This window comes from Cibotium barometz, chromosome 65, assembly GCF_041138505.1.
Source record: "Cibotium barometz isolate CiBa-2024 chromosome 65, ASM4113850v1, whole genome shotgun sequence".
In the NCBI taxonomy this organism is placed as follows: domain Eukaryota; kingdom Viridiplantae; phylum Streptophyta; class Polypodiopsida; order Cyatheales; family Cibotiaceae; genus Cibotium; species Cibotium barometz.
The window spans coordinates 20,955,291-20,982,423 of record NC_141110.1 but is presented as its reverse complement, the minus strand read 5'-3'; the positions used below and the strand labels follow the sequence as shown (position 1 = coordinate 20,982,423).

General features: G+C 41.7%; 1 protein-coding gene across 1 annotated transcript; it reads right to left on the bottom strand.

Moving 5' to 3' along the window:
• Window positions 1–2,893: 2,893 nt before the first annotated feature.
• LOC147603038 (peroxidase 29-like) lies at window positions 2,894–4,880 on the bottom strand. The gene is made up of 3 exons (XM_086797309.1): window positions 4,523–4,880; window positions 3,786–4,140; window positions 2,894–3,524 (listed from the first exon to the last, which is right to left on the bottom strand). The coding sequence occupies exons 1-3, from the start codon at window positions 4,733–4,735 to the stop codon at window positions 3,133–3,135; spliced, it is 960 nt and encodes a 319-aa protein (XP_086653435.1). The 5' UTR covers window positions 4,736–4,880; the 3' UTR covers window positions 2,894–3,132.
• Window positions 4,881–27,133: the final 22,253 nt, after the last annotated feature.

Sequence of the window (27,133 nt, the reverse complement as noted above, 5' to 3'; positions counted from 1 at the left end):
CTAAAAATTAAGAAAAACGATCTAGGTTTAAGTAAAAAATCTCTTGATTAGGCTATCTAATCACCCTAATCTCAAGTTTTTTTCACTCAAACAAATAGTAATCCTACTCCAAACACAAAGCTATACATGAATCTCAACAAAAACATAAAAACAACCAAGCAAAACATCAAAATACATCAAAATATATAAAAATAGCATGCCAAAGAGCTTACCTGGCATTGGGATATGGAGCCTTCGCCGAATTCGAATCAAAGATGGTGTAGACAAGCAGCGGATGGCGCTCCCCGACAGGCGGCGCCAAAGATGTTAAGGAAACCCTACCCTAATGTGTCATGGAAAGTTGGCTATCCGCCGAGAGCTCCACCATAGCCGCTCGTCACCGCGCCTTCCTCCCATACTCGTTGTCACACTGAGGCGGTTGCTCTAATCTAACGGGTGACGCAAGCTCTCTCACGAAGATCGTGTGGGATCTCCATGGAAGAGGATCGTATTGGTAGCCCTAATCGAGAGAGAGAGAGAGAGAGAGAGAGAGAGAGAGAGAGAGAGAGAGAGAGAGAGAGAGAGGAAGCAAGAGGGAACCAAGAGGGAACAAGTTCCCAAACCCTAACACTAAGCACACCACACATGCTAGATTAGAGTGCAAGAGAAAGGGAGAGAGAGAACCCACTTCTATTGCACAAATGGGAGAATCCATTACAAACAAGAGAAATTGGCTTTTATAGTTTCAAACCTTTTCCATTAGGCCGCTTAGGAGTAGGTGACTCAGGGCATCCAAAACATAGTTACAAGGCTTTTCTCTATGGTTTGGCCAACTGGCCAAGTTCTTTTTGTCTGTTTTTTGAAGTGCAATACTTGGGAGCATCTTTAGGGCATTTCCCTCATCAAATGACGGGATTTACAATATAGCACGGGCGCTCATTACATAAGTGTGTGGACATAGTTGTCATAGGAATGTGTTAACCAATATGTGGTTAACAGCTTTGGTGGAAGAAGTGGAGAAGGGATGGGTATCCACAGCATTTAATGAGACCAGTTGTGGCTGAAAGATTGGGTATGGTTTAATAGAGTCAAACTAGATAAGGTGGCTACTAGGGTCTTGTATGAAGAGATGTGTAGGAGTGAAGTGAATGTGTGGTACTACAATAAAATTTGGAAGGTCAGATGGAACTCTAGCACTTGGATGACTTGATGGAATTTTTTATGGAAAGCAGATATTCCAGTGAAGGCTCAGGTTTTCTTGTGGAGAGTTTGTATGTGGGCTTTGCCTATTGGGTATAAACTGTTACATAGGAACTTCACTTCTAGGCTTTGCCCTAGATGTAAATCAATACTAGAGGATGGGAACATGCCTTTTGGGACTGCCCTGCCATTAGAGGGGCTTGGGGATTGGTAAATGGGTCTCAAGGTGCATAGGGCTACAAGGGTATTAGCGGGATTGGTTGCTGGGAAGATTGTCTAAATCTGATGGGACTGTGAATTTGAATTTTTGCCTTATTAGAAACTGTTGTTTGTGGAAGATATGAAACTCTAGGAATAGTATAACATTTCAGAAGGGAGCAAGTTTGGGGATAGATGTGATGGAGTTGATGCATAGATGTGTGCACAAATGTTAGTATGTATATTATGTTAATAAAATGAGTGATTATACTTTTGTACAATTGGTTCAAGCTCTTCAGATAGGAATTAAATGAGCTCCTCTCTGGCCGAGGAGATACTTGTACATACTAGGGTTTCCTAACAAATATTGTTATATGGCAAGGCAGCTATATAGGGTTGGATCTGAAGGCAAGACCTCCCAAGTTTGGGCCAAAGACCAAGATATAGTATTTGAAGGAGAAGCAACTGGTATACACTTTTGTAGCCTCATTGAGAACCCCTTGGGAAGAAAATCAGTGTCCAAGATATGGACTAAAGGAGAGTATATGAAAGAACAGTCTCCAAAAGGTTGTGCTTCTTAGGCTATGCTTATACCCTATATGATGTTAGGTTACAATGTGTCTTGGGAGCAATCTTCTTTTGTTTGGGAGGATGAGAGATGGAATCTAATATGCAATTTCTTGAATAGCGAAAAGGTGGGATGAATCTCAAGGGAAAAGAAGGCTGTACAAATTTCTCTTAAAGATAAATGATGTTAAACATTGAATATAAATATTTTATGTTCCCAAAAAAAACATCATTGCAAGAGTATTAAATTGCTACAAAATCCTTATTATCATAGAAAATCATTTGCCACATCATTTGCCTGAGTAGGAAAAAGCATTTTTTTCAATACGACAAAAATAAAAATATATAATTTGTTTCCTGTGTTCCATTTATCAATTTATACAATTAGTAAATTACTCCAACTTCAATCAAGAAGTGTTTCATAAGATTTACAACAAACAATCCACAAGATCTAAGTACAATACTAATGTTAAGAAAATCTTTTCCCCTCATTATTGGTTACTTACTCAAATCACAACATTGTTCATTGTGGACATTACTCTTAAGGCTATGCTAAATGATGCTTCCATTATCATTGATCGTTCATATTAAGTTAATGTACCTTAAAGATTCTTCCATGGTCATCCTTTTTTAACCCTTCACAATATGTACTATTGTATCATATTGTTGTACATATACTACTACGTAGTAACTAAAAGACCATCTAGAAGCACAAATGTATGCTCAACCATGGACATCACTAGTTTTGGATCCTCAATTGATTTTTCTCTTGGTACACCGTCACATTCAAACTTTTGGAATTATTCACCAAGCAACTTTCTTGTGTTCAATATTAAGGCTGACGTAATTTTGTTAAAAACCCCTTTTTAAGTGAAAATTGGCATTTTACATTTCCGAACCTCGCAAATCAAGTCACATAGGCATAGTCTTACTAATAAGTGATAAGCCGAAATATGAATTAGAAATATTAAACAATTTATCGTCAAATATAAGAGCTGCCCATCACCGCTACAGCTGTGAAACTAACTCACGTGATTGATGTAATACATAGAAGGTAGTTTATAACAAGGATGCGCGACGCGGAAGCGCGCCACCACCATCCAAGACAAGGTTATAGGTGGGTGGAATGATAATAAAAGCAGGGAGGTTGAACTGTGAAGAGGATATGGAGCCGTGAAGGCAGCACAGCTAGCTGTTGGTGGCGTGGCAGTTGACTCGGACTTCACCTTGGTTGCCGGAGAGGACTTGGAAGGAGGAAAGCTTGACGAAGGCGGAAGAGAAGGCGTCGAAGAAGGCGGCTTGATTGGAGGCGAAGTTCTGGACGACGGGGCCGGTGCGAGGGTCCGACTGAAGCTCTGAATCAATGGTGAGCAGGCCTCTGTTGTTGAGGACGTTCCGGTAGTATATGTTGTCGAAGCGTAGGTTGGTGGTGTCCAGGGCGGCGAATGCGTTGGTCGGAAATCCCAGCGGACACCTCGCCAGCAGCGAGCTGGCAAAAATAGGCCCCAAGTTCGGATCCCGCCTGGGGTACAGGCGGTTCACAAAGTTGGTGCAGTGCGCGACCCCCAGTGTATGCGAGCCTGCATTATCACGTTTACGATTAGTTCCCATCGAGGACATAACCACACCTTAAGCACACCTTCATCAAGACATAATTGAGAGGTACCAACACATGAATCAGCTATTCTACCAGCTAGCATAACACGGTGATGATATCACCCCCACAACTACGTGAAACATAATTACCGCTTAAGCACCACTAAACTTATCTACTTTAGACATAATCACACCATAAGCACTCCGTCATTCAGACATGGAAGCACATGTATCAACTGCCCTACCTAGCATCGCCACGCTCTCTTCAAGTCCCATCCCCATGTTCGCGAAGAGATCGAGCATATTGGAGACGCTGATGGTTGCCGGGGGCAGCGCGGCATCAGCCGCTGCAGAGCTCGCATCGAAGCCGTCCAACCTTCCCAACGGAATGTTGATGTCCGGTCCTCCGTTCAGCGCAACGGCATCCCTTGCTGCCATGGCTATTATGTCCGCGCACGACACCGTCTGTGGGCACGCTGCTTCCAGCCGGGCTTTCACATCGTCTATGAAATCAAGCCTCCTTATCCCCAAATTGGCCGCAGACTCTAGCTCCGTGGTCCCATCCGACCCATTATCCAGCATTATGGAGGCATCGCAGCCCTTCGATCCACGGCCGCACAAACACAGAGCCATCAGTGTGTTATCACATTAGACGTAGGAAAATATTACCTCGATTAAGCATGAGATTAAAAAGCCTTCCGTCAAAGAGATTAGACCGCATTATCTTATCAACATCTGCAAGCAGCCTATTAACCTTCCTCAGACAGGATGAGACCGTATTAGCTCATTTAAACATGAGCCAGTAGCCTAATAACCTTTCCACTAAAACTCGAGGATGCATTGGCTCAATGCTGTATGGAGGCATATATAGCACGCGTGCTACACTACCATAACAAAACTACTTTTCTGCGATATCGTCCTTTCAAAGACACTTAATGTTCGAGCCAGATAAGTACATTGAGGGAGAGCAACGCGAACATACATTGACTTGGCAGTCATGGAATAGAAGACGAATCATTGCTGCAGGCGCCGTTATATCGCGGGCAAAGAGGCCTCGCATAGTATTCCTCACAGTGCTTTCCACATTAATATTGGGGCAACTATTAGCATAGTAATCGCCGCCCCCTTGGGAGGCAACCCTACTGATGAAGAAGAAGATTAAAAGAAGGCTTAGGATGGGAGGCAAGCAAGCCATGTTCTTTCAACTTGTTTGCCTTTGTGTACTGAGCTAGCAAGGGTTGATAATGTTAATAGTTCAAGACGTAATTACACGGGCCTCATCAGAGCACTCAACTCTGAAAAGAAGCTTTACGAACAGCCGTCGGTGTGCAAATCACAGAAGAAGCCTGTGCTGTCTGCCAGTTGCAATGCAACTTATGCAAGGAAGGGATACAGGGAGTGACACAGGGAGTGACACAGGGGGTGGGTGGGTATTAGCCCGGGTAGGTGCGGGAACGTGCTTTCTCATAACGATTTGAATGAGCTGTTGCAATGTGTATGCATTGGTCTTGCCCGTTTTGGACCTCCCTTAAACCTTTAAATTTGCGAAGGTTGGTTGGAAAAAGCTCAACGATCATAACTGCGGGCACACCTACTCTCTGTTAAAAAGGTGAAGGCAATTGAAGCCGCTGATGTGAGTAGATGGGTGGCCTGGCGTCCAGACTCCACTGTCACATGACAAGTCCAACGTAAGCTCGAAGCCTTTTTTTCGCCGGCCTGGTCCCTGGACTACACTCCAAGGCTGCACAGTGCAAGCCACATTTGAATTTTGGCTCAATCGTGAAGCAAACATATTATCTAATATCAGGCTTCAGCCCTCTGGTTTTCGTTGAAAATTTCCAGATTTCTGAGCTCTTTTGAATAGAACTAGTGTCGTGACTCCGGAAGCATTTTCCATATACTTACAGGTAAAGGTAATATGTGTAAAATTACCCTTTCTTTCTTTTTAGAAGCTAGCACATCATGTTACATAAAAACGCGTATAAAGATGTATGTATGTGTGTTCGTACGTATGTACATGTACATGTACATGTAATCTATTAAAACCATACATGTTACAACCGGAAGATATGTGTATGTGTGTGTGCACCTATGACACATGTGTGCATGTCACATACACACATGTAAATATGTGTCTGTGTATGCGCACGCATCCATAATATCCATAGATATTATTCACACTCATACATATATGTATACATCGTCCTCAACTTGCCAATCTTCTATATAAAACACATCATGATTGCCATATATATCGCTTCTAAAGCACCAAACTATATAAATATACATCTAGCATTACAAATCCATAAAATGATGACAACCTTAACACACTTGAATACGGCTTTAAAACAATCTTTGGATAACTGGATTCTCTCTCCTTGGTAGCCTATATCGAGCCTATATCCTGCGCCTCCATCTGGCAAAATGTATGCCAGAAAAAAAACATTAGCATTGAAGATTTAATTCCCGTTGAAAAAAAGCAAGTTAAGGATAAAAGCTTACACAACTCATTTGGTGGATCAATATTTGAGGCGAACGGTGTTTGAACAGGCTTATAAACAACAAATTGAAAAATTTTATATCCTATGCACCGAAAATCTAACTTATCAGGCTTTTCATAATCCACAAACAATACACATACATGAAGTTGATCTGCAACCTTCCGCAATCTTAGATTGTAAATTCCAAGGAGCCCAAAGCTCTCGTCTCGTAATCTCGACCATACAAACCCAACAACAATCTGGGTTCTAAAAAGTAAAGATATTTCCTGTTTTGCAAAAAGAATGTTTCAATAAAAATATAAATTAATCACACAAAACACAAAAGCTATACAAAAAAGAAGTTTCTATATATACCGTAAAACACCAATGCCCTCTAATAGTTCGATAATTAGAGATGCTATTGCTTGTCCTTCCCAAAATGGAGGGTCTACAATTCAGCCATGAATATTAAATAGATCTTGAAAAACGATAATACCTATATTATAGCAAACGTCTAAAAAATTTACTTCCTTCAATGTCTTGTCCAACCATCACCATAAACGAACGAAAATGATCTCCTTGCCACATCCATCCTAAGCAATATACCCTTGATATCAAATATAACACACACACACTCTCTCTCTCTCTCTCTCTCTCTCTATATATATATATATATATATATATATATATATATATATATGTATGTATGTATGTATGTATGTATGTATGTATGTATATATATATATATATGTATGTATGTATGTATGTATATATATATATATATGTATGTATGTATATATATATATATATATATGTATGTATATATAGATGTATATATATATATAGATGTGTATATGTGTGTGTGTATATATATACATGTATACATGTATACATATACACACACACATATACATATATATATATGGTTGTGTGTCTATGTCTGTGTCTGTGCCTGTGTGCTCAATAGCTTGAGCCAAGCAACAAATAATATGATGGCACTGTGTATAAAAGCAATCCAAAGGCAATCAAAGACTGCACTTGCACATCTTTGGAAACATGTATACATATACACACACACATATACATATATATATATGGTTGTGTGTCTATGTCTGTGTCTGTGCCTGTGTGCTCAATAGCTTGAGCCAAGCAACAAATAATATGATGGCACTGTGTATAAAAGCAATCCAAAGGCAATCAAAGACTGCACTTGCACATCTTTGGAAACATTCTCCATTCAAAGATATGTATAAATGTAGTCCCTAACATTTGCAAGCTGCCATTTACATTAATTACATTCTTTGGCATGCCATTTGCAAAATCTTCTTGTAGACAACATTGGTTGTGAAGACTTCATTTGAACCTCTTGTGCCGCTTTCATATTCCACAATATTTACACACACTTTCACTGCATCGGGGGATGATCTAACACATGACATAGTAACGTACAGTTGTCCATATGTGAACACTTGTGCGGCCAGATAAAGTCCCAATACACTTAATGTTTGTCCTTGGGACTTATTTATTGACATACCAAAAGCTAACCGGACAGGAAATTACCTCCTTTTTATGTCAAAAGGCAATTGAAGCATAGTACGCATAAATGTTATCCTAGGAATAAAGACTCTGTATCCAATGTTTGTACCTGTAATGATTTTTGCTTCTATCACCTTTGAGTTAAATTGCTTACATATCAATCTGGTACCATTACAAAGTCCACGTCGAGGGTCTAAATTACGGAGCAGAATGATAGGGGCATTAATCTTTATAACTAAGTGGTGAGGAGGGTAACCACCACCTAAGTTCAAACTGTTCAAGTACTCAATTGGATACAGTATTGCATTATTCTTGCAAGAAACAACAGAATCTGCACTGAGGTATTCTCTTTCAAGACCAGGCAACGAACTCAAGGCTAGTTCATTGATCTCATCAACCTCTAAATTTCGTAGTGCAAGAATAGCACGGTCTTTGAAGAAGCATGCATAATCCTCAACTCTCTGAAGATCTTTGTATACCCATTCTACCAAACTCAAAACAGAGTTGCCATGGATCAACATTTGCGATGGAATTACCACTCTGTCGTCATTGTTTGACTGACCTATAGTGCCGTCCCCAATTTGTAATGTCCATTTGACAAATTCATGTTCTATACCATTATAAGCACTCTATCTAACCCGCATGTTTTGGGTGAGCTTTAAAACACTCACATATCTCCAAATATGTGACCGGCATAACGTTGCATCAACAATGTCCTCACATGATCCCTTTGGCACAACCGGTAAGATTTACGTGAAGTCACCACCAAAGAGCATAACTTTTCCACCAAACATTGTATCATTTTGCATAATCTCCTTTAATGTCCTGTCCAGTGCTTCATATGCGTACCTATGCATCATTGGAGCCTCGTCCCAAATGATTAACCTTGCAAGCTTCAACACCTTCGCCATTGGGCTATTAGCTTTGATTCCACATGTGCTAGAAGCATTGAGTACCAATGGGATTTTGAAATGTGAGTGAGCTGTATGACCATTTGAGAGTAACAATGCAACTATTTTAGACAATGCACATGCCAAGGCAACATGTTTCTCTCCATGCAATCAACATAGCAAGGCATTGTAAAGATAAGTTTTGCCTGATCCACCTGGTCCATCAAGGAAAAAAACACCACCTTGGTTCAAAGAATCAGCTCTAAGGATAGTATCAAATGCTCTTGATTGACAACTATTAAGACTCCTTTCTATGTGGAAACAGACAAATTAGCCTGCTAAACAGAATCAAACATCATCTCTTCCATCAACAAACCATTGTTAACAGTGGCAACACTTGATCTATCTAGAATAGACAACCCTTCAAAATCAGCTAACCGCTTTCCATATTGATGTAAGAGATCTTGCATGTGCAACAAAGCCTGATTCTTTGCTGTAGAATGACAAACACCAACATCGACACACCCTCTCTGCTATTCCCCTTGTGCCTCCTAACCCCTCACCGATCACGAGGACGCGATTAACTTTAGGAAGGAGAGTATGTTAACCACATATTGGTTAACACATTCCTATGACAACTACGTCTGCACACTTATGTAATGGGCACCCATGATATATTGTAAATCCCATCATTTGATGAGGGAAACACCCTAAAGATTCTCCCAAGTATTGAGCTTCAAAGGATAGATAAGAGGATCTTGGTTAGTTGGCTAAATCATAGAGAAAAGCCTTGTAACTATGTTTTGGGCACCTCAGGTCACTTACTCTCTCACGGGCGGCCTAGTGGAAAAAGGCTTGGAACTATAAAAGCTAATTTCTCTTGTTTGTAACAGATTCTCCCATTTGTGCAATAGAAGTGGAGTGTTCTCTCTCTTCCTCTCTCTTGCAACTCTAATCTAGCATGTGTGGTGTGCTTAGGGTTTGGGTTTGGGTTTAGGAGTGATTAGTGCTAATCACTTATTCCCTCTTGCTTCCTCTCTCTCTCTCTCTTTGTTGAGTGATTAGGGCTACCAACGCAATCCTCATCCATGGAGATCCCACACGATCTTTGCGAGAGAGCTTGCATCACCCATTGGATTAGAGCAACCGCCCTCGGTGTGACAACAAGTGTGGGAGGACGGCAGTGACGAGCGGCTACGGTGGAGCTCTTGAGCCATGCTTGAGCTCGACGGATAGTCAACTCACCACCCATGACACATTAGGGTAGGTTTTCCTTAACAAGGTCACAAAGAAGGTATAAAAACCTTATTTGCTATATTCGAAGCATTCTCTTTTCTTAGTCATGTGCTCAGCTTCTCTTCTATTTTATGTTTTTTTATAATAGTTCATAATGTGGTATGCGTTGTGTGTTTGGTATAAGCAATATACTTATTATACATGTGGGAGTTATTTTTCCCCAATAAAGAAACTCTCAAAATACCGAATGAGATTAATTGGTTCTTCCTCCCTCTGGAGCAGATGTGGGAAGTACAATTTTGGGTGAGACACCAAGCATCTTCGACATAGTAGATTCATCTCGTGAGACGTCCGTTGAGATATGGATAATGCTACCATTTGAGTTTGTACCTCACTTACCATGAGTAATACTAAGGGAGTTTCCCAAGATGCCAAGGGAGTTCCCAAGATGGGCTGTAAAAGATAGGCAATTCTTTGATATAGCGATTCCAGGAACAGAATCTTGTTGATGGAAAGAGGCTCTGCTTCTATCTTTGAAGGTTATTATTATGTTGAGTCTTTATCTTCCTATTGGGTTATTGGAATTCCTTCCTTAGCTTTTCCTCACCATACCCATTTGGGGAGGTTGTTCTTTTGGTTACTTCTAGGGCAAATCTAGACTAGTACTACTTTAGCACCCAAAATTTGATCTTTCCCTTAAAGTTTTTCCTTGCCTTTTCTTCTAGTGAGACTCACAATTGTCAATTGTTAACGAGAATTAGCAGTTGAAAACGAAGTTTTTCTCTTTTATTGGTGATGCATCTCATGCAACAAGAACTGCAATCTCTAGTAGATAAAGTGTTGTTTTTCCCTCTGACGACTCAAGAGTTGCACTATTTGATTGCAAGTCAATGTGATAGTTGTTTTGTGTAATCCATCCTCTTCAAAGGATGAGTGACTCTTTCATTATTTCTATTGGAGTTACATAAAAGCTACATATAATTGATTTAGTCTCGATAACAATTTTAGCATCATACCTTCCCATGGCCATCATGGTTTGCTTGGTGATACTACTTATTTGCGTATTTGTTGTCTAAATGTCAGAATGTCCAAGGGAGGTGTAAGCTTCCCATGACATCAAGTTATGGATTGCAATAGTATATCCACTAGTACTAGCCATGCAGCTGCTATATGATCCTTTTTTGGGAATTCCAACACAATGCAAGCTAGATTGATTATTCTTTCAATCTCATCAATTGTTTCAAGAACAACCATGTGGATTGAAATTTGAGTTTGTGCAGCAGGTCGAGGTTTTAGTTGGTTCTTTTTCTGTGTGTTGAGTCTTCTAGCCTTGCATTGCATTTCTCTGCCCCAAGTTCTGATGTGGAGTCATGAATAGGCAAGTCACTCAAAACAGTGAATGTGCTTATTGTATATAACGACGTGAATGTGCTTATTGTATACAACGACGTGATTTATGTGCCTTCAAGATGCCCACCAAGCCGTATTCTTAATTTCTAGTTTAGAGTGCCCATAGCTACCAATATGTAACCCCAATTCTTCAAATCATCACGTTGAGAGTAGGTGTGAGTTTTGACTCACATAAACACTCGTACATCATACATTTATTGCATGTTTGATAAATGTTGATTGTAGTGGATCTTGTTGTTGTGTTTGACTCATTCAAAATAATATTTCATGAAAGGGGATGTCTTCCATGTCTTCAAATCTTCTTGTTGTTGTTGTGTTTGACTCATTCAAAATAATATTTCATGAAAGGGGATGTCTTCCATGTCTTCAAATCCTCTTTGACTATGCCATCACCCCCTTATGCAAATACATCTGATTAGTGTCCCAATCATGTACTAGTTGCGCTTGTCACATGGGACATCCCAAGAATCATGCTGTATACTCTCAAGCTTTCAAAATTCATGACTACAATGTGTGTTTGAAGCCCATTCCCAAGGTTTTACTTTTAGCATTAATGAAAATTCCCATACATTTGGAAGTGTTCCCATCTGCAAGTTTCATTATTAGGTTTGTGTGGTTGAGGGGTGGTTTTCCCCAAGATTCCTTCTTAGTGACAATGCTAACACCAGAGCCACCATCTAGGACTAGTATTTCTTGATTTCCTTTATACACAATCGATAAAACTACATTTAGGTCATCACTCTCAAAGTATTAGACCAATTTGTTTGTTGGTGCTTTTGTGACTGAGCTTATCCCATCGTCACTATTTTCCCTCCATCTAATCTTTTAAATCCTTCCACATATGCACATTTCCTTGTGGGAGTGATCCTACTAGAACTTGCACTTACAAAGATAATAATGATGTCAACCCTATAAATATCATGGGATATATATCCTGACTCACTACTAGGAGATGGGCCTACTAGACATTTCATAAGGAAATGCCATGGATCTTTGATTTGGTGGATGGTTCTCAATATGTGGATCATCGGGTTCATTGAATAAATTGTCTCCTATCACTCGAGAAAAGAGTGTGTCTTGTCCATTATAGGTAGCTTGTCAAATCCTTCTTTTGTATCCTCAACCCTTGCATCTAAAAGAGTTATGGGTGGGTTCAAGTGGTCCTCAGTTGTTGGTAGATCAAGGGCCTCTTGTCTAATCCATTTTGATGTTAAAGGTGGATTCACTTCTTGCACATGTTCTAGTGGATCACCGATCTCCTAAGTCTCTTTGGGTGGTATAAGCTCATACTCAGTCACTTGTTTAAGTAAGGGTTTAATTTCTTTTTACAAATGTTTGACCAAATGTTGTGCCTATTTGATCTGCTCCTTTTCAACAATTGGATTGGGGTATTCCATGACTTTTCTTGGAGGGTTGTGTGTTTTTTTTGGAGCTACAATTATAAGGTTTTTATTTTTTTGAATTAGTACCTCATTGATTTCCTCTTAAGAGGCAAATGAAGCCTTATCTGAATCCTCGTACCCACTTTGTACGGAAACAATCTCTTTTTCCTTGCCTATCATTCTAGCAATGTGTTGCTTGGCACTCTTTGGCATCCTTGCTCTGTAGGTCTTTTTAATAAAAAATAATAATAATTAAAAGAAAAATAGAAAGAAAGAGAGGAAGAAGAAGAGAGAGAGAGAGAGAGAGAGAGAGAGAGAGAGAGAGAGAGAGAGAGAGAGAGAGAGAGAAAGGTTTTTAATAAATAATAATAATAAATAAATGAAAAAGGCAGAGAAAGAGAGAGGTAGAAGAAGAAAGAGAGAGAGAGAGAGAGGGAGGGAGGGAGGGAGGCAGGGAGAGAGAAAGAAAGAAAGATATATTAACATCTTCAAAAGGCCAAAGTGGCCTATGAGACCAAAACATAGTACACAACTGATGGTGTCTCATCAAAAGTATGGTGTCTCATCAAAAGTAATACAAAAAGGACTAAAAAAGTCCTAAACAGCTATGAAACTACTAAGGTACAACAAAAGTGTATAATATCTACAGCTAGCATAAGACTGGTGTAATTTGCTCATCTCAGTATCTCTCTCATGGGGTGCTGTAAGACAGAGAAACTAAAGTGGCGGGGCAGTTGTCTCGTGCGGGGTGGGTGATGATGGCTCTAATCCACCGGTGATGAAGGAGTCATGGACGAGGTCCTGGTAAGCATGGGTGTCTCACTCGACAAAGTGCTATGGCTCTGTCAAGGGTGACTCCTCCTGAAGGACATCTATGGGATGTTTGTCTCGCCGAGGGGGTAGTGGAGTTCCTGGTCATATCTGCCGAGGTGGTCGTGGCCCTGAAAGAATATGGCTCGCTGGTGGCGGGGTGGATCCTGGTGTGTTGACCTGACTCGTAGGAGAGCCTCTCGATGGCATCTAAGCTCCACCTCTAATCCTCAAACATTAGGAAATTTTTGAGCTCATTTTGGGGCCCTGTAAGGAAGTTTGACCAGAATATTCCCTCCAAAAAGGGGGCACTGGATAAAATTTTTGCAAACGAACTCCAAATTTGTCGGACCTCACATATTTAGATTCTACTCTTCAAAAGCTATCCATTGATATATAACACGATAGGGTTCGGAGAAGGGACAAGATAGATACCTAGAAGATTCCTTTTTGCCTAGGAAAGATTCACGTTAAGAAGATTCCTTTTTGCCTAGGAAAGATTCATGTTACTCTTCTAGATATCTATCTTGTCCCTTCTCCGAACCCTATCGTGTTATATATCAATGGATAGCTTTTGAAGAGTAGAATCTAAATATGTGAGGTCCAACAAATTTGGAGTTCGTTTGCAAAAATTTTATCCAGTGCCCCTTTTTGGAGGGAATATTCCGGTCAAACTTCCTTACAGGGCCCCAAAATGAGCTCAAAAATTTCCTAATGCTCCATCACATGTCGTAATTATCTAAAACTCTCTCGGAAGAGACACCAGTATCTCCCTCATATCTCATAGTACATAGTACATCAGCATATGTAGTGCTCCTCTGACTCCACTTCTTGGTGGTGACATACCTGAAAAATATGGTCTTCTGGCTTCATCCCCTTGTATCTGCGAGACTCTACCCTCAGCTGATGTGATAGTGTGGATCTCTCCAATGGCACTGCAAATGCCATGTGAGAGATGGGTGTCCATGTATGTAGACCGTGTCACAAAGCCATCTGGGGAAAGATGTAGAAAGTGGTCCCGATAGTGGGCCATCTTTGTGCCTAGTGGTAGGGGGGCTGGACCATGTCATTTCAACATCTAGCCTCACGATGTCCATCCTGATCACCCTATTTTGCTCAGGAAGCGACTAAGGTCCAAGAAGGGGCAGTCCAAGCTGTAATGAAATGGAGGGAGTGCATCAATCATTATGCCATGTAATCTCAACCAGGTACACATCTGGGTGTACCAACATCGTGTATCACCGTGTGCTAACTGCCTAGAAGAGATAAGTGCTAGGTGTGGGTATCTCTATCTAGGGAGCTCCCATATCCACTGCAAAAATGTCACTAACTGGAACAGGGCTTTGGTAACCCACTGGTGCAACTCCTATCTCTGCTTTGACAATCTCATGAGGTACCGTACTCCGAATCATACGTGCGATCATAGTCACCAATGGTTTCTCTAGTACCTACCATCCGTCATAGAAATCTCTCTTTGGTCGACCTGGTTGACAAGCGGCTCCCTCCTCGTGTGGTAGAGGCTGGGTCCCCATATGGGTGAGCCATATAAGAGTGTAGGTGTGACCAATGTGTCAAACAACCAGAGTTTGGTGCGCGGATCCTGAAACTGAATGTAGGCACATTGTCTCTCTAGTGCCCCTAGGGCTGCATATCCACGTGCCAATCTAGCCTCTGTTGCCTGCCTCATAGAGAACAGTGGTCCGCTAAATGTGACTCCTAGGTACACATATGATCTAGTGTCCTCCACTAATTCACCTCTAAAAGTGAACTAATGGTCAGATCTAGTCACCCGTCTGTGCGGTATTGAAGACCATAATCTTAGTCTTCCCAAGGTTCACTATGACGTCCCTATCTGCACAAAACAACTACAAAGCATCCAAATGTTGTTGCAAACCCTCAGGGGATTCTGCAATAAGTACAATGTCATCAACATATAGCAGTATGGGTATCCAAACCCCTGCCAGACTGGCCCCCTGCCCCCCCATCCAGTCAATGTAGTGAGATATCTCATCAATGTAAAGTCCAAAAAGGGTGGGTGACAATGGGCATCCCTGCTTCACCCCAATGGTGCTAGTCATTGTATCTGACATGCCTCCGGGAGTCCGTACTCTACCTATCACTACCTCATATAATGCATAAATGCCCCACTACATCTCCTCGCAGGAACACCAATATCATGCAATCTCCTCATGAGTCTGGCACGTGGCACTGTGTCAAAGGCTTTGCGGAAGTCCACAAAGCAGCAATATATTATCTTCCCCCGTGCTCGTCCCTCCTCAATGAGAGCCCTGAGGGTAAATATGTGATCCACAGTCGTGAAACCTCGTCTGAAACTTGCCTGCCCAGGTGCTCTGAGTCTATGTGTCTCAGCCCATCTACCCAGCTCTCGATATCCAAAATAGATTTGAATATCTTGTCCAAGCAATGGCCAATCATGATGGTCTTGTAGTTCCCTGGTATCATGGGGTCACCACTCTTAAATAGAGGTACAATAGTATGTGCCGACCAACTATCCGAGAAACCTTCGCAAATGGCCCTGTTAAACATGTGTACTAGCAATGGTGCCAATACATCTCTGGCATGTGAAAAATGTTCTGCCACCACACCATCGTGGTCTTGGGCTCTTCCATTACATAGTCTGTCTCAATAACATCCAAAACCATCTAAATGGTGACAAAAGTACAATGATCTGAGCGAGTCGCTGACAGATGAGGGATGGGGGGCTGCCCTGGTACTTCATATATAAAGTTCTTGCATATTCATGCCATGCCTTAGGTGTTCTGATAGGTGTGGGTGGATGTCGCTCCATGGAACATCTTCCGTGCCCTCTTGTTGTCCTGCCCCAAAAATAGTTGGTATATCTCCATCTCAAGCTTGGCCAGGTAATCTAGCTTCTTCTTCTGCACAAGGCATTTGAAGAGCGTTCTAGCCTATCTATGTGTGTGGATGCCAAGGGTGATCTCCCGCTGCAAGTGGTCATGAGTCTCGACATTCATCATCGTACCAACCATTCTATGGGGATGTATGGCGAGGAGAGGTAGAAAGAGGGGGGGTATACGGGAAAGCATATGCTACTAAACCATGTAATACATCTGCCAACTCTTTCGTAAGCTCATCAAGTGGACTGCTCAAGTCAAGAGCGAGAACATACCATTATATACTGCACTGCCATATACCCTAGAGGTCTCCCGAGATGAGTAAAGTGATATCTTGGGTATCTGGTATGACTAGAGGGTGGTGTGCCTCTAACATATCCACAAGTCATAGAAAATGTCAAATATGCATGGTCTATTGCTATCCCGATGGGTCTGCCCAAAATGGAGAGATCATGTATATCATGTATCAAGGTAGGTGAGCCCATCAAGTAATCCACTGCACTAACTCCTCCCTTTTTGTTCCAACATGTGAGAGCATCTGAACCTGGCCAACGGGATAGGCCATTATAAATAACTAGCCCATGTGCACTCCCCAAAGCTAGGAAGTGTATCCCATATTTTGTCACCTCTCCTGTGTCGTGAGCAGATCTCTGCATCCCTATCTCATCCGCTCCTAGCTCACGGTACATGGGCTCATCCGTAGCATAGAGAGCTGATTGTTCCCGGCCTGTACATGCATTAAAATCCCCCGTTAGTAGTACATCTCCCAAGCTCGCAAATCTCATGATGTCCTCATATAGCGGCATAATGGTGATTCTCCTGGCGTAGCGTATCTGGAATGTGCTGGTGGGAAGTAGCATACTGCAATGTAAATGTCCCGAGGTCTATTTGTGCTCACTTTGATCCACATGTAGCGTGCGTTTGCACCTCTATGCATCACATGTACTGCCTCCCGTAAGTCCTCCCTTAATAGTACTACTACCCCCCCACTTCCTCTAGCCCCCCCTACTATGCATGGTTGGGGTCGACATATTGATTCCCATCTATACCTAGGAACCTCCGATAATTTACTCCCTACACATTGGTGTGTCTCTGTATACACGAAAATATCCTGGCCTTTGAAAGTGTCCTCGAAGTACCCTACATCTACCCGTAGGGCTCCATTGTTGCAGTCCCATAGGCCGCACCCCGTCAGGATGATCGATGCTCCCGCATGAATACTTGCCCATCTCTATATACATCCCACTTCCCCTCCTTACGTGCTTCGACCAGTCGAGGCATGTTTTCCTTTTGGTGTGCTACTTGGGGCCGGCGTAAGATCCTTATCTAGATAAATTTTCTCTCCCCCCCTTAAGCGTGGCCCTCTTAGTGAGAAAGGCCTTCTTATTATCCATACCTGCAAATTTCAATATCAATGCTTGTGCTCTGGTGGCATCCTTTCCCACTCTCCAGGCCTCTGCTATAGGAATCTCTGTGGCTCCTATCTTTGTACTCAATGTCTTAGCATCTTCTTGAGGAGTACCTTTCTCCCCCCACCCTGTAACCTCGCAGTTTAGCTTCTTCTTCTTCAAGGGTTGCATTCATCACCTCCACTTTATTATCAGGCATTCCCTTGTGCTTTTTACCACATAAATCCACTTAGCATTTTCTTCCACCTCCGCCTTGGTGCACTGTGCAACCTCGGCGAAGGTTTTTATCTCCTTCTCCACCTATATTTTTAGTTCTTTTATTTGCTCCTGCATTTGAGGTGCTACAACCATGCCTTGTCCCTTATTTTGATGGTCTAAATTTTCCTTGCATGCATTCAGCTCTGCCCCTAATTCTAAGATCATAGTGTCTTTCTCTGCAATCATTGCATGCATTTCCTCTTGCAATTCTTTTCTGATTTTAGCCTGCATGAAAGTTTGTACAACCTGTAGTTCCACTCGTACTTGAGCTTGCATCTCACACTTCACCTTTGCATACATGTCTGCATACGTTTCAGCCAAACAGGCATGTGTTTTTTGCTGCATTTCTCGTTTGACTTCCTCATGCAGGAAGCGTATTTCTGTCCTAGCTAATTTGTGTATCTCATCATACATTGCTTCATCAATTCTCTTGGATGTCTTCCTCCCCAGTCGCTTTGACCCCGAGGAGAGTGTCCATTCCCTACCTTTTCTCACATGAAACTTCTTAACAAAAGGGGAGGGGCGGGGAAGGGGAGGGGAGGGGAGGGGCGGGGAAGGGGGAAGGGGACTTTACCAGTGTATGAAATGCAACATCGTCGGCTCCTCCGAGTTTGGCGACAATCTCCTCTTCGTCCATGAGGGGTGTGTGTGTGTGTGTGTGTGTGTGTGTGTGTGTAGAGAGAGAGAGAGAGAGAGAGAGAGAGAGAGAGAGAGAGAGAGAGAGAGAGAGAGAGAGAGAGGGGGGGGGGGAGGGCGGTGTTAGAAAAGTGGTTGAGCATGCATGTGAGCTAGGGATGTGAGCTAGGGAGGCTCAAAGATTAATACATGATTAATTCACATGATGAGTAAGAAATGGCAGAAAGCGTTATGCACATAAGAGAGACAACAATGCTGGGCAAATCAAAATGATTGATTACTTCATAGGCAAGTTTCCTTTTATAGATTCCATACAACTCAATACCACCTAGTGGTTTCATCAAAACAAGTGGTTTAACACAAAACTACATGGTAGAGAAGCTTCACCCACATGCTAAGTGGTTTGGTCCCTTTCACATGTACATGGTCCATTTGGCCCCATCCTTCTAGAGATGTGTTTGGTGCATATTTTAACACCCCCCTTCAAATACATAATCATTACAATGGTATTGATGACCTTTGATGACTCACTGCAACTTATGCTTACCTAACATCCATGCTAGATGATTTCCCTCTTACTATGATTGCTTACCAACAATGACCATACAAGTTTAGGATGACAATTTAAGCTTGAGGCTAGTTAGGAGTATTTGGGCTAGAGGTTTAATGGTGGGTGGCTGATTTACAAATATTTACAATACTTATGTAAAGTTCGGCATTAAGAGTTTGGGGCCAGGCCCAAGGCACGATCTAGAAGAGATGGTCACTTTGCATTATGAGGGCTTCATGATGCCCCTTGTTGTTCTCCTTTGGTTCTCCATGCTCTTCTTCTTGATCTCCATACTCTTCATGCATAATGTAGGCCTTTCAAAAGAAACAATCCTTCTCAATGTGTCTGGGTTTGTGACGAAAATCACAAATGATTGAAGAGTTGTACTTAGCCTTCCCTTTGTAGCCTTTGTTTGATGTGTAGAGAGCCACTTCATTTGATGAAGTGTTGGACAAGATGTCCTCTTTTGCTTTGACCTTAAACTTCTTCTCTTCCTCCAAAAGAGAAGCTTCAACATATCAACAAATAGGCATGTTGGTCAAAGTTGTCACAATGTTGTTGAAATCAGGAGGCCATTACCTGAGTAGCACCGCAATGGCAATGTCTTCATCCACCTTTAGTGAGATGCCTACAAGTTGGGTCATAAGACTTTACATATAGTTATGATGAGATGCAAGAGAAGTTATATACTTCATATAAAGTTTAAAAAACTCAATGAGCAAACCAAACTTAGAGATCCTAGGTTGAGCCCCAAATAGGGTATCTAATTGATCCCATGAAGCCTTGGAAGATTCACACCCATCCACATGGAGAATATATATGTCATCCAACTTAAGAGTTATGAAAGCTCTTGCTTTCTCATCTATGGTCTCCCATGTCAGAATAGTAGCTTGGTCCCTTGTCTTCTTCTCCTTCCCACTTGTGATGCTCCATAGGCCTTTCTTCATAAGGATGAGCTTGATGCGAGTTTGCCAAGTGTGGACGTTTTTACCCTTGAAGTGGAAGGTAGTATCATGTGAGGTCATTAGAGTTGAGAGAGTTGAGCAACACACTTCAGAGCAAGTATTGAAGAGGGTTTGACTCAAACTTGAGTCACCTTGAAGATTCAAGCTCTTAGTGAATGAGAGAATTGAACTAGAAGCTTGTGAAAGGCTTGGAAGAGGCTTGGATTTGATGTCAAGAAACTTTTTGGGCCTTGCAAGAGAGGCCAAGACCAAAATTGAGATGGAACAAGTGGTAAAGCTTAGAGAGAACACTTAATTAGTAAAAAAAACAAGGTAATATTAGTGATATTTAATCACTAATTATGATTATAGAAGCTTGTGGCTATGGCTGTGAAAAACACAGCTCTGTTGAGAAGCTTGGTTCTCCTAGCTGAGGAGGATATTGACCAATCCCTCTTAGGGCAAGCAAGGTCACATATGGGTGCACCTACGGTTGTGAAGAATTAGGCAATCGCCACATCTTAATTATTATCTAATCTCTTTTCTAATGATGTTGATTCTAGCATTTGATCCACCATAGCTCATCACATTGCTACAAATTTAACATGGTATCAGAGCCTAGCCTAGAATCCATCAAGTTTAAGAGCCCATTATCTTGCTAATCTTTGGCTAATTAAGATTAGTAGATACTAGCTCTCTGCACCCCCAGCTAGTGGAGGGGCTTGATCTCCCTCCAGGAGAAACATTAGGGCAAAAGCTTTTAGCCAAGCATAGCTACACTCCCCACACATAAGCCAATCAAGACGAATCGCAAAACCGCCAAGGGAAGCTGCATAAATTCATGATTTTTCCAGTGCCTCTTTTTCTGAAGAAATTGGAGATCTTGTCTTCCATAGATGCAATGACTCTAATTCCTCTTGGCCCTAGGAGTTTTCAAGGGTTCTCTACAAGTTGGTGAAGACATTTTTTTATTTGATCAAGTCTACAGTGAGATCCAAGCTCTTCATCAAATTTGCAGGTGACTTTGGTAAAACAGAGATTAAGCATTCAATGTTTGGTCAAATCTTGTGTTTCTTGGCCTAATCCTCTACTAGACTAATTACTATTGATGGCCTTGAAAGGATTTGAGCTCATTTGAACTCTCAGGCCTCAAATCTGGACTTCCCACACACTCTGTTTTTTGCACACAAAACAAAGGATTAATTTACTAATCAATGATTAATCAGTACTAATCACTATATTTTGGTGCAATTGAGGATTCAAATTAACCATTGGATATCTGATACAAATCCCTATAACTTCAGATTGCAATTCGGAGATGGTTTGATACTCCAACCATTCCGTACAGATTTGTTACCCTTGGTTTAATGTAATTTCTGGTGAATTTATGCTGATAAATCTGTTGTAATCATCACCTAAACACCAAATTGAGTTGTAAAAGGGTAGACACTGCCTTTGAATCTTGAAATTGGATCAAGAGGTAAGACCCCCTTCACATCATCATGAGTACAATTCGAATCCAACGGAGCCTCCTTAGTCTAGTGCCAGGTAAGCTCTTTGGCATGTGATTTTTTTATTTTTTGATGTTTTACTTAGTTTTTTTTAATGTTTTTGTTGAGATTCATGTATAGATTTGTGTTTAGAGTAGGATTACTATTTGTTTGAGTGGAAAAACTTGAGATTAGGGTGATTAGATAGCCTAATCAAGAGGGATTTTGCTTGAACCTAGATCGTTTTTCTTAATTTTTTGCTTTATCCTTTTTCTTTTGCTTAATCCCTTTGCATAGGTAGGTTAGAATTACTAGATAGAACACTAATCAAACAAAAAACCTTTAAAAAATATAAACTATCTCTAATTATCACTAATCTATTGGTTAGTGTGATTAATGGAGTTAAAGAGAGAGAAAAACCAAAAAATTAAGCCTAATTGCTTGTAATCAGACTGATTGGAGTGGCATTAGTATTCTAAACACTTGCCTTGACCCAAATCTATGTTTAGTTTACTCCCATATTAGGCCTTAATTAGCAAGAATTAGCACTAATTTGGTCTCTTTTGTCTAATTTTCCCTCTTTTGAGTGGTTTTATTAGGGGGATTAATTTGAGATAATCATATCTTTGGATTAACCTAAACATTGCTAATCCACCTATCAAATCCGTATGTTTAACCTCCTCACTGATTAGGAGTAATTAGAGGGCACCTTTGGGTTGTGGGTAGTGGGTGATGGAGTAAGTCTGGATGATGTGGCTCAGATTCATCCGAGGAATCTGCGGGAGCTTCCTCCTCTCCTTAGAAGCCTGTAATCTGCGTTCCATCCAATCTCGAAGGTCATTCCATAAATTTGGACTACCTTTTAACAAGGTTCTTATGAGCATTTAGATTTGGGAGGAAAGACCGGCCAGGTCACTTTGATGAGTAGGAGCTTCTAGAGGGGCGGGGCCTTGATCATAGGGTGGACTAACAATAGTATATGGAAGTTCAATTTGGTCCTTATTTGACATGTATGGAGGTCGAGAGTTGGGTGCAGTAGAAGGATAAAATACCTCAACAAATTTGGTGTGCGGACCTTATGAGTCACTGTAGGATTCTGTGTCATTGTTCGCATCGAGTTGTTTGATGTGAACGGGAGATTTGGGCTTGGCCATTTGTGGAATAGGCATTGGAGGATGAGGAGGCACATGAGGGGCAAAATCATCATTTGGCAACATCATGTTGGTGGTGAATGGATCTTCCTTAGCTTGAAGTGGTTTGTGAGGGCTCCTGCCTGACCTGAGGCAGAAGTTGAGGTTCAATGGGAGATGGCGCACACCCATGCACTGGGTCAAAGGTTTCAAAAATGGGTGGCGGTTCAAATTAAGCCTGGTATAGCTCTAGCAGTGCTTGGGCCTCCTAAAGACATTGCTTCTCAAGGATGGCATTGGGATATGTGGCCAACCATTTTTCCCGTTTGGTGAGTTTTTGGTGGGCTACATGGGGGAGTGGAAGTTCGGCACGATCATCGCTCCCGGAGGAGGATGATGTGGTTTTTGTTGAGCCAGTGCAGATGCTAACCCGATCGTCTCCATGGCCAATGTACTTAGAGCGTTGTTTCTTTTAGGATGTTGCCTTCTTAAGCTTGGCCTGCAATCGTGTGACGACATTCAATGGGACAATCGAAAACTTCCCATGTTGAACTCTCAACACGTTAGCATGCCTTCGACGGTGGATTGAGAAGTTGATTGCAAGGGCAATCCTTGTAGTAATGGTCAATTCCACAGCCATGACATTGTGGTTGCATTGGCAGACATTTCTTTTGAGGGCATTTCGCCACTCTATGGGACCCAAGGCAGAGGAAACACAGAAGAGGTGGTTTCCTTAGGAATGCACCTATAGTATGCACAAGTGGTTTAGGATCCATGTGAGGCACTGGCAAAGGGAGATGAGGTGTTAAGGGTGCTTCTAGGATGGTGGAGCGCATGGGATCTACAGGTTGAGTAATGGACCCGGTTTGGATCTCTCCATGATCAATAGGGTGTGCATGGAGAGGCAATGGTTGGAATGGAAAGATTGGTATTGGAGAAGGTCGTGGTGGTGCTGTGTGAGAGAAGTTAGTTGGGGGTGGTGCCACCATTAAGGCTTGGGGCCCGGGAGGAGAGGAAGGGAATGTTACAAATGAGCTTTGGGTTGTCATTGGCACGGTGGCCAATTGCATGGAGTAGCTTTCTCGCATGTTGTAATCGAGAAAGATCGCCCATTTGCAGGCTTGATCAAAGGTGGAGGGGTCCTTGACCATGTGGTCGTGTAGTCTTGGATTGTGCAACCCCAAGAGGAAACGATCCATTAAGTGTTTTTTGACAGTCAATGTTTCCCTCTCTTCGCAATGCAAATCAAGGTACTTAATGTGTGCGATGTAGTCGTGTAATGTTTCCTTTGGTTTTTGTTCCAATTGGAATAGTTGGATGATGGGGCTCCATTTGGGCCCATAACGTGCAAAGCCAAGTATGAAGGCGTCTCTCACTACTTTGAAAGTGCCTTTGTGTGCCGAGGGTCCAAGGATTGGAACCATTGCACGACCTTGCCTTCAAGGCCAAGTCCAAGGAGATGGACTTTGGTTGCATCATCAAAAATTTCAAATGCTTGACATATTTGGTTAAAGACCTCGATGTGGTATACAAGGTCTCCAACTCCATGGAATTTCAGTAGAAGTTTGAAAATTTTCACCCACATAGGTTTTTTATGTGATATTTGTGGGTGCAAGTGTTGTGACACTCCCCTTCCTAGAGCTTGTGCTAAGCTCAGAATGTTAAGTTGTGGCGCAAGGGGAGGTGGTGCAAGGATGGGAGGTGGGAATAGATCCATGGTGGATAGAGAAGAAGGTATGTTAGTGTGCACGGGGCGTCTATTCATGCGTGTAGGTATGGAGGGGCCCCGCTAGATGTGGGCTCTTCAGAAATCATTTCGCCCTCACGGCAGCCAAACGTGTGTGGCGTGGTGACCACATAGGAATGTGCAATGGGAGCTGGGGTGCCGCCGAATGGAATGGAGGCATTAAGGGCATACAACCATGACCAAAAGGTGTACATGGTGTGTAGGGAAGATTAGAAAAGCTTCAACAATGCGCGCAGGCTCAAAATAGGAGTTTTAGCTCACTTTTGCCTTGCACGTGAACGCACCCTTAAGGTTTAAAATGCTCTTTTGAGGTGTTTTATGCATGTAAAAACGACCCTAGTGAGTCAGGGAGGTAGACCAAAAGCACCTCTAAAGATATGGAAATTTTGGTTTTGTAAAAATTATTATTTTTTTTGGGTTTGGTACGCCCATGGCTTCAGTATGGAACGACTGAGCAAAAAAATTAATTTTTTTTGGGTTTGGTACGCCCATGGCTTCAGTATGGAACGACTGAGCAAAACAATTAAATTTTTTGGTACGACCATAGGCTTACGAGCGTACGCCCATGACTTTAGTATGTAACAACCGTGGTAAAAAGAAAAAATTTTGACTTTTTTTCGGTACGGATGTATGCTTACAAGCGTACACCCATAACTTTAGTATAGAATAGCCGCGATAAATTTTTTTTAATGACCGTACGCTTACAAGCGTATGCCCATTCCGTGGCTTTAGGTTGGTACGGTCATGGGCAAATGTGGAATGACCGTGGCAAGTTGGAATTTGAATTTGAAATGCAAATTTCAAATTGGAGGTAAGTGAGTGGGAGACAACTAAGATCCTCTCATTAATGCAAGTAGGTTGGAAAGGGCTAAAGTTAGAGGCTACCTCTAAATTCATGGATTTCTACTAATTTAGAGGTACTCTAACTTAACTAAAGATTAATCTCCTTAATCCCATTGTTAATCACTCCTATTAGGGGTTACATGTTCCTACCATCATTAAACGACATTACATATTAGGGGTTACATGTTCCTACCATCATTACATGCTCTAGGGTTACTTAACTTAATCATAAAGTTTCAAAAGTGCATGCTTTTATGGTGACATTCCTAACCTCCCATTCTTAACTTAATCATAAAGTTTCAAAAGTGCATGCTTTTATGGTGACATTCCTAACCTCCCATTCCTAAAGTTTCAAAAGTGCATGCTTTTATGGTGACATTCCTAACCTCCCATTCACACAAGTTAGAGATCTTGATAATCATTAATCCATTCTTAAAGAGCAAGAGCCTACTTTTTTAGTATACCTACTTTTACTTAATGTACAAACTTAAAGAAATAAAATTTAGCCTTCTAACCTTGTAATCAATACGTGAGCCATATCATTACAATAATGACTCACAACACCTTACATCCAATGGATAAACCATGTTACCATACCAAGGATGATACTCAGCACTTGTATCCAATGGATACCCACAATTCGCGTAAATGTGCTGGGACAATACTTTGAAGGTGATGACATCAATGCAGATTTGCCCATTTCCTATAATGAACATGTGGTTAAAGGCATCTTGGATGGCAATGTTGGTGTAAGCATCCTCACACAAACCTATTGGGAAAACTGGGGCCAACTGGATCCCACTACATTGGTGATCAAGCTTGCGGACGAGAAATCTGCAAAACCCCTAGGCATAGCACATGACCTCAAGGTCAAAGTCTGTGACATGACATTCCACCTCACATTTGTTGTCATGGACTTTCGTAATGCTGCCTATGATGCCATCTTGGGTCGACCCTTCATGAGACAAACCCGACTGATCCATGACAGGGACATGCATCATGTCTACCTTTGCAAAGGGTCTCAAACGCTTAAGGTCAATTTACATACCTTGCACTCACATCCCATGGCCAAAGCTCCATTTGTTTACTGAAGACTCTGTGACCACCACCAGAGCAATGATCTCTTGGTTTGCGATGCTTGTCACCATCAAGCCCTTGATGACACGAGGGTACCATGCACGGTTGCGTAAATAGTGACGAAGTTGATCATGACTAGTTGAAACTTCTTGCTATGATTGATACCATCCCTTGATGACACGAGGGTACCATGCACGGTTGTGTAAATAGTGACGAAGTTGATCATGACTAGTTGAAACTTCTTGCTATGATTGATACCATCCCCCATCACAAACTCGGCACACAATTCATGCTCCCCAACAGCGAGACCATTAATGAATCCTACAAAGCCATTGCCTTTCTTAATACCCTCAGTGTAAATGTAGCTCCACAACTTGAAACAACCACACTTAGGGTCTGGATAGATTTTCCCTTTGGCAAAAATATGCAATGGAAACGTGCCTTGCTATCACCCACAGCTAGCCACAATCTTTTGCCATGGGAAACATGGGTCTATCTGGGAATATCATCTCTTAAAACTGCCCATGCCAAAGTTCAATTGCCTATGAAAAATAACTACATTGCTTCATATCCAATGTGAGTGCTACATATGGTATTTATATAGCCTTTGGATCCAATCTTGGATGACATCACTAATGATGCAGATGAGCTAGATGCTTCTCCTAAAGATGCTCCATGACTCCTTTGATGTAGGGATGCCCCTTGACATAAGGATGGACATGTGGAGTGATGCTACACACTTTAATTTTAGCTTGGGCTAACAGTTCATCCTATGCACATTTGTTTTATGGCTAAGGGACAAGTTGGGCTTATATTTCTAACACCCCCCTTGAGCCAAACTTGACAATCTAGTAAAAGTTTTGAGCCTAACAACATCCCCCCTTGATAC

Coding starts and splice junctions, on each gene's coding strand:
- LOC147603038 (XM_086797309.1), bottom strand. CDS start 4,735: ATGGCTTGCTTGCCTCCCATCCTAAGCCTTCTTTTAATCTTCTTCTTC. Junction 4,141..4,522: donor TCCATGACTGCCAAGTCAAT/GTATGTTCGCGT, acceptor CGTGGATCGAAG/GGCTGCGATGCCTCCATAAT. Junction 3,525..3,785: donor AGAGAGCGTGGCGATGCTAG/GTAGGGCAGTTG, acceptor GTGATAATGCAG/GCTCGCATACACTGGGGGTC.